This window comes from Leucoraja erinacea, chromosome 2, assembly GCF_028641065.1.
Source record: "Leucoraja erinacea ecotype New England chromosome 2, Leri_hhj_1, whole genome shotgun sequence".
Lineage (NCBI taxonomy): Eukaryota > Metazoa > Chordata > Chondrichthyes > Rajiformes > Rajidae > Leucoraja > Leucoraja erinaceus.
Window position 1 is genome coordinate 122,031,391 of NC_073378.1, and position 12,611 is coordinate 122,044,001.

The window sequence follows — 12,611 nt, forward strand, 5'->3', positions numbered from 1 at the left end:
CTATCATGTCAACACTAGCACACTTTTTCACACGTGCAATCGGTTGACGCTTCTGGATGTAAATTATGGGGTCTGCTCACTAGAGTTCCTTGAGTGAACTCGGAGCTCTTGCGCTGCCGCAAGCAAAGTGATCTGTTACAAATGCAACTGCTTAGACTGACATTTGTGGGCCACGGTCTTTGAATGAGATTGTTCGGCTCTGCCACAATAGTCCATTCCCTGAGAGGTTCATTTGCCTTCAAGTTGAAAATCTCTTTGGTTTCCATGTGCTTATGTAGCAAGATTTTATGGCTTCATACATCCTTGACCGCAGATCGTTTCTGGCCCAAGTGGTTTGCCTAGAGATTTGTATTCGCTTTAGATATCAAGAATGAGCTATGTAATTGTCCAAACCATACAGTCAATCCAGGATCTCTAAATGACCAAAGCATCGAGATAGAGATTAGTTCTGCCGTGAAACATTCTTTCCTGAGCTCTGATACTGCCCAACACTGCGTTAAATTGAGAATGAAAATTCACAAGCAGGAATGGGCAATTTGTCCCCTCTCCCTTGCTCCACCAGTCAAATAAAGATTCATAGTACCCTTTTAACCCCAGAGCTATCTTCCTGCCTGAATCCTGTAACCTCTGAATCCTTCGTACCAAAAAATCTTCCAAATCTCGACCTTGAATATAGCTTGGAGTAATTGAAAGAGTTGTCACATTGCCCCCTGGATGTAGACAGTTCCTCTCACCCCTGTTCCAATTGTCAATATATTTATTTTGAGTCTGTGGGCACCCACGTTCTAGATTAGCTGAATTTCACAAACTGATTTAATTTTTTTCATTGTATTTATTATGCCCCTGGGTTATACATAAAACATTGATTTTGCCTTGAAAGTTATAACATTCAAATCATCTTCCAGATTGTCTGTCATTTTACAGGATGTTCGGATTGATGGCTTTTACTGTAATTGGCTCACAAAGATATGAGGGGGGAAAGCCAAGTTGTGCAAGATAGCGGCGCTGATCCATCGTGCCTTCAACATATTTGGAAACACGTAATTTCTAAGGTACAAATAGTGTCGTTTTATTTATCTTAAGGTTCTGGGAATGGTAGCCAAGGTTTGTTATACTTTTCTATTTTAGTGGCCAAGTTACCTCACTTTTCAGGACTGCATAATAGAATATCTCACTGACGGACAAATCTGGTCTTGTATTATCTTTTTGCAGCCCTTCCCAAAAGGCTCTGTAATTAACATTGTTTTTCATAAGATCATTTCCCCTTACGCAAACTCTTGTTTTTGCATTAAATTAACCTTATGTAAAAATATAATGTCAATAAAAAACCAGTGAAATCATTGTCCTCCCCCAGTCGCACAATACTGGTGTTTTTTCATATCAGCCCCTCTGCCCCGGGATCGGGTGAAAAAGCATGTGTTAGCATGTTAATTAATCTATCATACAGTTTTTTTTGGATAAGGTACACAACTTTCAATCTGCTACGTTCCTGATACAGCAAGAAAAAATTACATTTGGGACCCTGTTCACTGTGTAAATTGGGTGTCAATGAAAAATGTGAAGCTTTCCTTTGAAGGGGAAAAAAAAAAAGCAAATATAGTCTTTCACCCAATTAATCTTTTCCCTTCAGTGAATGGTTACGACAAAACTGTACAGTCATTTAAACAGCTTTAGCTCCTTTCCAGTAAACATTTTTGCCATTGAATATGGCCATTCCTGGGACAGACTAAATGTGAAATGTCACAATCAGTAGCTGATTTTAATTGATTCAAAAGAAAGCAAATCGTCACTAAGGGCAGGAAGAAAACGCTGGTGGGTGTTGTGTACAGGCCACCTAACAGGTAGTAGTGAAGTTGGAGATGGTAATCAAACAGGAAACTAGAAAAGCGTGGCGACAAAGGCAAAGCAGGTATAATGTGTGAAATTCAATCTACATATAGATTGGGGTGAATCAAATTGGCAGGGGTGCTGAGGAAGAGGATTTCTTGGAATGTATGGCGTGATAGTTTTATCTAAATCAACCATGTAGAGGACCAACGAGAGAGCAGGCTATTTTAGACTGGGTATTGAGTAATGAGGAAGGGTTAGTTAGCAGTCTTGTGTGCGTGTGTTCCTTGGGCAAGAGGACTATAATATGGTTGAGTTCTTCATTAGGAAGAAACATTGAGAGGTGACATTGTTAATTCAGAAACAATGGTTTTGAACTTAAAGAAAGGTAACTTTGAGGGTATGAGACGTGAATTGGCCAAGATTGACTGGCAATTAATTCTAAAAGGGTTGACGGTGGATATGCAATGGGAAGACATTTAAAGACTGCATGGATGAACTACAAAAAATGTTCATCCCAGTTTGGCAAAAGAATAAATCAGGGAAGGTAGTACATCCATGGATAACAAGGGAAATCAGGGATAGTATCAAAGCGAAGGATGATGCGTACAAATTAGCCAGAAAAAGCAGCATACCGGAGGACTGGGAGAAATTCAGAGACCAGCAGAGGAGGACAAAGGGCTTAATTAGGAAAGGAAAAATGGATTATGAAAGAAAACTGGCAGGGAACATAAAAACTGACTGCAAACGTTTTTATAGATATGTAAAAAGAAAGAGATTAGTTAAAACAAATGTAGGTCCCTTGCAGTCAGAAACAGGTGAGTTGATCATGGGGAACAAGGATATGGCGGACCAATTGAATAACTACTTTGGTTCCGTCTTCACAAAGGAAGACATAAATAATCTGCCGGAAATAGCAGGGGACCGCGGGTCAAAGGAGTTGGAGAAATTGAGTGAAATCCAGGTTAGTCGGGAAGTGGGGTGTTGTGGGTAAATTGAAATGAATTAAAGGCTGATAAATCCCCCAGGGCCAGATAGGCTGCATCCCAGAGTACTTAAGGAAGTAGCTCCAGAAATAGTGGATGCATTAGTAATTATCTTTCAAAACTCTTTAGATTCTGGAGTAGTTCCTGAAGATTGGCGGGTAGCAAACGTAACCCCACTTTTTAAAGAAGGGAGGGAGAGAGAAAACGGGGAATTACAGACCAGTTAGTCTAACATCGGTAGTGGGGAAACTGCTAGAGTCAGTTATTAAAGATGGATAGCAGCACATTTGGAAAGTGGTGAAATCATTGGACAAAGTCAGCATGGATTTATGAAAGGTAAATCATGTCTGACAAATCACATAGAAATTTTTCGAGAATGTAACTAGTAGCGTGGATAGGGAGAACCAGTGGATGTGTGGTGTATCTGGACTTCCAGAAGGCTTTCGACAAGGTCCCACATAAGAGATTAGTATACAAAACTTAAAGCACAAACGGCATTGGGGGTTCAGTATTGATGTGGATAGAGAACTGGATGGCAAACAGGAAGCAAAGAGTAGGAGTAAACGGGTCCTTTTTACAATGGCAGGCAGTGACTAGTGGGGTACCGCAAGGCTCAGTGCTGGGACCCCAGCTATTTACAATATATATTAATGACCTGGATGAGGGAATTGAAGGCAATATCTCCAAGTTTGCGGATGACACTAAGCTGGGGGGCAGTGTTAGCTGTGAGGAGGATGCTAGGAGACTGCAAGGTGACTTGGATAGGCTGGGGTGAGTGGGCAAATGTTTGGAAGATGCAGTATAATGTGGATAAATGTGAGGTTGTCCATTTTGGTGGCAAAAACGGGAAAGCAGACTATTATCTAAATGGTGGCCGATTGGGAAAGGAGGAGATGCAGCGAGACATCCACTCTGCAGCTTTTCCCCCTAAGCTGATCTGTGCCTGACAGAGGAAATGCGAACTGCTTGCTGGCCACTTCACTGAGAGACGTTCTGCAGCTTCAATGAAGCCTCAGGAGGTCTGATGGTGGCAAGTGGGCAAGGAAGATTGTGTTTAAACCTTGCAATAATATCACCTATGGAATACTTGTGTGTCTGTAGTACATCCTAGCTTTAAAACAATTACATATTCATATTCTCTCAAACGTTAAACTTGTTTGGGAAATAATTTGATGCTCTAGTTTCATTTCGTAGAACAAATGGGTTGTATGTGGTGAAATAACATCCATAAATGCCCTTATGGAAGGAACTGTTCTCCATGCATGTAGCTGACTGTACTTTTATTTCTGCTGCCATCAGTAGTCTGCTTGTAAACTTCTCAGCTTTGCAGAACCATCTTGCATCCAGTGGGACAACAGCGTGCGATGACGTGATGCAAGAGAGCATCAACTCTCTCGGTGGAGCCGTGGACTTCCCCATCAGCAGACTTTAGCAGTCTTTGAATGCACAAGCTTTTTGGGAAGTTTCAGTCCACCAACCTCCTGCAGTTAAAAGGCTGAGACCAAAAGCTAAGAGCGTAGCTAGATATAGCAAGAATTTAGTACAAAAACTCAGATAAGCCCTCAGCTCATTTACATCAGTCGGGCCAGGAGCACTGGTAATGTCTTTCACCTTCTCTTGAACTGGGTGTGATTCTTTAGCACTCACGTAATGTCCCAGTACTACACACTTAGAAGTAAATAAAAGTACACTTACAGTACTTCTCTTAAAACTTAGGCCTGCCTTTTCCAGTCTGCACAATGCTGCTTCCAAATCCCGCAGGTGTTCACCTCTCGGGCCTGCCATGACCTGATTTTGTTTCTGATTCCTAGAATCTGCAGGAATTTTCTTTGATTTTCTGACCCTTTGATTGGCTCGGCAAACTGAACAAAAAGAGGATGTCAGTTACTGAGAGAAATTGCACCATCTACTGGGCATGTGACATATTCATTAAATGAAGGCTTTATTTGAATTTTGCTTTCAAATTTTGCCACAGTATCCTGACGAATAGATAGAAATAAGGAACTGCAGATGCTGATTTCGTTTAAAAGAATACTAAAAGTGCAGGAGTAATTCAGTGGATCAGGCCGCACATCTAGAGAACATGGATAGGTGATGTTTTGGGTCTGGACCTTTCTTCAGAGGAGGGTCTATATTTTCCAAAGACGCTGCCTGAGTTATTTCAGCACTCGGTGTCTTATCTTGATGAATATGACTGCCGCATGGTAAACTTCCTAAAATTATATATTTTTTCACTTCCAAACATGTTGCATTTGAAATGAAACCCATCAAATATTGTGCAAATTCTGAACATGCCAGATTGTAACTGTTTTAATATGTCAGTGTATTCCCTTGGGTCTGGAATTATCCTTGCATGGGTCTTGGTGGAGGCACTCTTGGAAGGTTGTGGGTTCAGGTCCAAGTCCAAGAGAGGATCATGTTCTTTGAGCCAAGAACTGCATTCTGCATCCATTTCCTTCACTGGTTGCACTGACAGGGCACATTTTTCTGGCGTCTCTCAAAGAAAGCATCAAAAATATATAATTTGTTGAGCTCTGCATTTGCTGTTTGCAAGCAGCCTGTTATTTTTCTCACAACAGATAATCAAGAAGTTGTTAAATATTCTGGTAAGTTCAGGAATTACAATGTCCCATGCAGGTCCTCCGCTACTCTGACCAGTTATATTTCAACAGCAGATAATGTGCGACGGTACAGTGGCGCAAACTTACAGCACCAGAGACCCAGGTTCGATCCTGACTATGGGTGCTGTCTGTATGGAATTTTTACATTCTCTCAGTGACTGTGTGAATTTTCTCCAGATTCTCCGGTTTACTCCCACACTCCAAAGAAGTACAGGTTTGTAGGCTAATTGGCTTCGGTAAAAAAAATTGTAAATTGTCCCCAGTGTGTAGGATAGTGTCAGGGTACGGGGTGATCACTGGTCGGTGCAGACTCAGTTGGTTAAAGGGCATGTTTCCGCGCTGTATCTTTAAAGTCTAAAAGTCCAAAGAGAATGTGGGCTCATCTTCCTCCTGTTTGAGCAAACTCAAATATTGTAAATGGTGCTGACATGGGTGCAAGTAGAATGAACCCTTCGAGCTCAAGGAGAATGTTGGTCATAACTTCCTTCAAAGGAGCTAAATCTGGAACCACAAATAACTTGCAGTGAGTTGCTCGGGTTGTTCTAAAACGCCCAGCAGTTCATTAATTGACTGCAGGCAAGAAAGTCTGTTCTTACCAGATCTGTCTGTTTCTACACCATAACTACATTGATATTTGCCACAATGTTCCCTGGTGGCTGGTGCTGCAATGCTCTTCACTTGCTTGGGCAAATGCATGAGCATTCATAAAACTTAACACCATCCAGTACAAAGCTGCCCACTTAATTTGCATCCATCAACACATGGAACATTCATTCCCTCCATTGCAAGAGCAGAAGGGCTACACTGCATAGAAGGGGGAGGACATGCAGCTAATCACGTAAGCAGTTAGCAGACTGGATAGTAATGTAACCAACTGATCTTAACAAGTTGAAGAAATGGCTTGTGTGGAAGAAATGGTTGCCGTTGAGAGATGAGTAAGCAGTGTGGCATTAGTTGTTGAGTTAATCGTGTTGACTAGGAAGGGGACTGGGTATAATTTAGGCTGGAAGTTGTCAGGGGGACAATATGGGCATTGGTTGGGGGGAGCGTTAGGGGAAGTTGTTTCGGGAAATGATCGCTGGAGATGTCTGAGGGATTGCAGGGAAGAGGTGGCAGGAATAATCATAAGAAATCCACACTGGAGAATCTACCTGAAAGAAGATGAAAGGCAAGTTATGTCCCTGTCCCTACGAGTTCATTCAAGTGCTCTCCCGAGTTTAAAAAAAAATCAAACTCGTGGTAAGCACGTAGAATGAACGTAGCGGATACGTCGGAGCTCGGGGACGTCTCTTAGCGGCTTGTAACGCTAACGGCAGGTACTCGGGAAATGCAGTAAGCTCGGGAAGACTCGTGAAGATTTTTCAACATGTTGAAAAATGTCCACGAAGAGCCCCGAGCACCGACGAGAGGCCATTACTGTAAATCTCCGAGTTCGAATCAGGGCAAACTCGGGAGAACTCTTTGGACTCTTTGAATGAACTCGTACAGTGGGACAGGGCTTTTAAGATATTAAATAGTTTTACAACGGGTCTTCAGCCTCCAGTTAAGGACAGGTTCCCTGTGTCAGGCAAAGACTAATTACAGTACATGGAATTACATGGAACAGTACACCACAGGAACAGGCCCTTGGACTCATACTGCCCATGCAAAACATATTAATTAACAAGTTAAACTAATCTCCCTCTGCCGGAACCTGATCCATTTCCATCCATTGCTTACATATCCATCTGTTCCTTACCTATCTGAAAGCCTGGTAAACAATATTATCAGATCAGATATCCTGTCTATGCCTCTCATAATTTCATATAATTCTATATAATAGGCAATAGATAATAATTGACAAAGAACAAAGGACATTTATTGTCACCTACACCAATTGGTGTAGTGAAATTTGTCTTGCCATGCAGCACACAGATTGCATTAGCCTTCCAGCCCTATTACAATGATTATAATATTATTCCCATACCCCCCACATCTGGGAAGAAAGACCAGCTTCAGTCTTGATGATAATCTTAAGGAACCAGTCTAAATACCACACAAAAGCTTCAATTGAGCTGGCCATCTTCTGAAGGAAGTCATGACACAACACAATCTATGTCATTAAATCAACTTTCAAGATGAAAATTATTCAATTCAAATGTAAAACATCTCAAGGGAGTATTTTATTCTGCAATATTACAACATGATTAATGTACAAGCTATAAATACTGACTCAAAATGCAATGCCTTTGGTAATGTAATCAAAGTTAGAAGGCTAAATTAAACCAGTGTACCATTGCAAAAAGTTAATATATTATAATTGTAATACCATTAGAACAATGGATTGTTTCCCTCACAAAGTGACACCATTCGTTCTCTCCAGAACGCAAAATATATTCCAAACAAACATAAAGCCATGGGATAAAGTAAAGACCCTAGACTTTGAAATGTATGTTTGGTCACGGGTACTTAAGTGCATTACAGTACCAGCAGTACAATTGGGCACTGCTTCCAAAGGACAATGTTCGTCAATAATGGTGTTAGACAACTGGTTTCAGATCAGCCTAACTTTGAAAGTACATTGGCAATATATTCAGTCAATATAAACGGGTTAAATTAGCAATGTTGGTAATCTGGCATAAAGTTTAGAAATAAGTTATCTTCATATCTGATTCCCCGGGATATATTATGGAAATCTGATCTGATAATGATTATTTTAAACTATCATTGAAGATTAATGTGTGTGCAGTTGACATTCTTGGAGGAAGCTTGCACTGGCATCAATTTTATCCCTTTATTATTTTTTAACATTCAATCAAAAATCTCCAAGATGCATCCAAATATCTTATCAAGTGAATTTATTCAAATCTCAATGTAAATCACCCTGATGGTATTTCTAACATTATAAAACAAGTAATATTAAATCAAGCTGATTTAACCTAGAAATATATATCAAATGCAGGCACAGGTTGACTGCATCATCCACATATCTATTGGCCCGATATGCAAACTGCAGAGAGTCCAGCAGGGAGTTTGTGATATTTTTCAGCTTGGCCAGCACAAGCCTTTCGAGTGTCTTCATGACTACAGAGGTCAATGCGACATTAAGTCATTAAGTCATGTAATCATAAAGACAAGTAATCCTTGCCTTTTTGGATACAGGGACAAAAGTAGAGGCTTTGAAGCAGGCAGGGACAGTACATGTTTGCAGGGACTGGTTAAAAATCTGGTTTGGCAGTTTGGCACAGAGCTTAAGAGTAGAGGGGGAAGCATTGTCAGGTCCTGGAGATTTCTGGCTTTTTAGTCCTCTGAAAAGCCTCCCCACCTCCTCTATTTTTATTGTTGAACAAAGACCATTATATGCAACACCAACATTAGACAAAGATCACAAAATATTACCAACTGTTTTTAATATTACCAATATTAAAATCTGCCAATTATTTCAGCAAATCGATCATTTTATATAAAATCAAATTAGAAGCACAGTGGTTATTCAATTTCAAGCAGGGTTAAAATATTACATTCTGCTCTTCTTCATGGGTTATCTATTCAAACAAATTCACCCTGAAGATGTTTCCGACCCAAAACATCACCTATCCTGTTCTCCAGAGATGCTGCCTGACCCATTGGATTACTTTAGCGCGCGTTGTCATTTTTGTAGCTCTCCGCCTGTTCAAACAAGGAAAGGAAATCATTATTATGGTGATCTGAACCAAACAAGAGGTTTAAACAACCATCTACTATGCGAGTTCATCCCATTAATCAGCGACAATGTTCTCATCTTGTGTTGAGTTTAGTTAATTGTCACATGTACCGAGGTACAGTGAAAAAGTCTTGTTGCGTGCTAACCAGTCAGAGGAATGACAATACATGTAGCTATGTCCTAGCATAATTTCCTAGATTACTTGCATTGAAATGGATACCATTTGCATGCTACCAATACTCTTTTTCAACCTACGTTTCCCTTGATCTTCCTAGGTCGAACATACTTTATTCCTCCCATCCAGTGTGGCATGATGGAGCAGCATTGATCATGATGGTCAATCTACTTTATAACTGACTTTTAACCTTACATCAGGAAAGCAGGAAAACCATTCATGCACAATATGCTTGTTTTGTAGTTATGGATGATACATCCTCATTCACCTTGTGGGATTTAGCTTTGATGAGGTTGATACCGGTGAGGGGGTTTCAATAGACAGATGGTAGAACAGAGACCAGACATGAAAGGACAGAATGTGTAAAACGAAAGGATTGAAGAGTTACAAATTATGAAGCTAGAACAAGGAGTGTGGGTGGAAGGGGAGGGGGAGGGGGAGGGAGAGAGATGGAATAGGTTTGAGTCCGTGTTGAGCACAGCATATAGGGGAGGGAGAAGGTGGGGAGAGGAGAGGTTTTGTTGGAGAATGTTCAGACTGTTGGATTGTAAGCTACCCAAGTGAAATATGAGGTGTTGTTCCTCCAGATTGATTGTGGCCTCACTCTGGCAATGAAGAAGGCTCAGGACAGAAAGGTCAGTGTGGGAATGAGAAATCTGAGGATCCAGCAGGCCATGGCGGACCGAGCACAAGTGTTTGGTGAAATACATTCCTACCAGCTTTGAAATAGACCAAGATCACAGTGATAAGGGTTGTATAAATTATTTTTATACTTACTTTTTTGGGCCTTGAAGTCATACAAAGAGAAATACAAAGACCAATTGCACACGGAATAAGAAGCAGACCTCCTAAGCACATCAAGGTTAGCTGAGAGATTCCAAGTGCTGTCGTGGGGTCTATCAATGATTCATTGAACAACTTTGCAGTTTCGTCATCAACAGTAGCTGTCTAGGATTGAAAGAGGTCAGAATTTATATTGCATATTTCGACAAGTAGGCCATCAGTAAAGGCTAAAATTCCAGCTTATTCTACAATTTACCAATTCTACAGTTCCATTAGAACTGTTCAACAAGAGTAAGAAATTTAGACCCTATTCCATCATTCAATTACATCATAATTCTTCGACTATTCCCCGTCTACCAGCCTTTGTTCCGTAATCAATTATTAGGCAATTCTGAGTTCTTGTTGTGTTTATTAAAACTATATAAAACATTCTTATTATCAGTCTAAACTGTGACAGGTAACATTTAATTCTCCATTAATAAATTCAGTTGATTATCACCTGTTCGTTACTGACTTTAGAAATGTACCAAGATGTCTCCTTACTTACTTAATAATTTTTATAAATGATATTTACAAACCAAAGCAGCTTCGAGCAACTGTGAGAAAATACCAACTACTCATGCAAATTGCAACAGTGCAGCACAATCTGATATTGATTTCATGCTTGTTGCTGGATTGTTGCTGAGGCTTAGGCCATGGACCTAGAGACATGAATCTATATCCCACCATGGCATCTGAAGAATTTAAATTCAAGGTTCCGCATGGTAGGCTGCTCTGGAAGGTTAGATCGCATGGGATCCAAGGAGATAGCTGAATGGATAGCAAATTGGCTCCATGGAAGGAAGCAGAGGGTGATGGTGGAAGGTTGCTTCTCGGACTGGAGGCCTGTGATTAGTGGTGTACCTCAGGGTTCAGTGCTGGGCCCGTTACTATTTGCCATCTACATCAATGATTTGGATGAGAACATACAGGGCAAGATTAGCAAGTTTGCTGATGATACAAAAATGAGTGGTTTTGCAGATATTGATGGTTGTGAAAGATTGCAGCAGGATCTGGATCGATTGGCCATGTGGGCAGAGGAATGGTTGATGGAATTTAGTATAGAGAAGAGTGAGGTGTTGCATTTTGGGACGTCGAACAAGGGCAGGACCTACACAGTAAATGGTAGGTCTCTGAGGAGTGTTGTAGAGCAGAAGGATCTAGGAGTACAGGTGCATGGTTCCTTGAGGTCGCGTCGCAGGTAGATAAGGTGGTCAAAAAGGCATTTTGGCCTTCATCGGTCAGTTGTATAAGATGTTGGTGAGACCACATTTAGAATATTGTGTTCAGTTCTGGGCACCATGTTTTCGGAAAGATATTGTCAAGCTTGAAAGGGTTCAGAAAAGATTTACGAGGATGTTGCTCGGACTAGAGTGTAAGCTAGAGGGAGCTGTTAAGTAGGCTGGGTCTATTCCATGGAGCACAGGAGGATGAGGGAGATCTTATAAAGATGTACAGAATCACGAGAGAAACAGATCGGGTAGATGCACCGAGTCTCTTGCCCAGAGTAGAGGAATCGAGGACCAGCGGGCATAGGTTCAAGGTGAAGGGGAAAAGATTTAATAGGGATCCAGGGGGTAACTTTTTCACACAAAGGGTGGTGGGTGTATGGAACAAGCTGCCAGAGGAGGTAGTTGAGGCTGGGAGTATCCCATAATTTAAGAGACAGTTAGATAGGTACATGGATAGGACAGGTTTGGAGGGATATTGACCAAGCGCAGGCACGTGGGACTAGTGTAGTTGGGACATTGTTGGCCGATGTGGCAAGTTGGGCTGAAGGGCCTGTTTCCACTCTATGACTTTAAATAAATAAATATATCTGGAATTGAAAATAAAAGGCTAATAATACCAGTCATGATGCCCACAAAAAGACTGAAATGTTTGAAAACCCATCTCGTTCACTACCAGTAATGTGTCATGAATCAATAGATGCATTAATTAAACATTGTTCTTCTAATCTTTGTAGTACACAAGCAGTGATTGTTAGATTGAACCTGACATTGCTTTATTTATTACATATGTGATTCTAATATCTGGATGGTCTCTGGATAACCTTAACTGGCAATAATACTAGCGATAGATAAAAGCTAGATTCATATTACTTATTTTGATTGTTCTCTGAATTCCTTACCATCATTTTAATTTATCACCTTGAATAACCTTTTAACAATCACATCTCCACTTCTGTATCATTAGCTAACCAATCATCTTGCTAGTTTAAACATTTCCACTTGGCTACACATTTCATTCCGTTGAAGCTCGTTGTATCAGATGAGATTAGCAATGATTTATACCTGGGATGTATGGTGTGCAGTGATAATGCAGGCAGATTGTATTGTGCAGTCAAAACACAGTGGTTATGTAGCCGAAATGAAAAGATTTGCTGGGGAAATGGCAAGGGAGCAGAATTATCCTGTTTGCAACGATTCCTCAGATATTTTATATTTCAAACTGTGCAAATCTCTGCTGCAAGTAATTGTACATTATTAAAGTAAGCT

General features: G+C 40.7%; 1 protein-coding gene across 1 annotated transcript in view; it reads right to left on the reverse strand.

Annotated features, from left to right (window-relative positions):
- Positions 1-7,822: 7,822 nt before the first annotated feature.
- Positions 7,823-12,611, reverse strand: part of LOC129714996 (platelet glycoprotein 4-like) — a 29,575-nt gene continuing 24,786 nt past the window's right edge. Inside the window, 2 exon segments of the mRNA XM_055664807.1 lie at positions 7,823-9,082; positions 10,069-10,239. Of these exon segments, the coding sequence (XP_055520782.1) occupies positions 9,050-9,082; positions 10,069-10,239 (204 nt within the window). The 3' untranslated portion in view covers positions 7,823-9,049.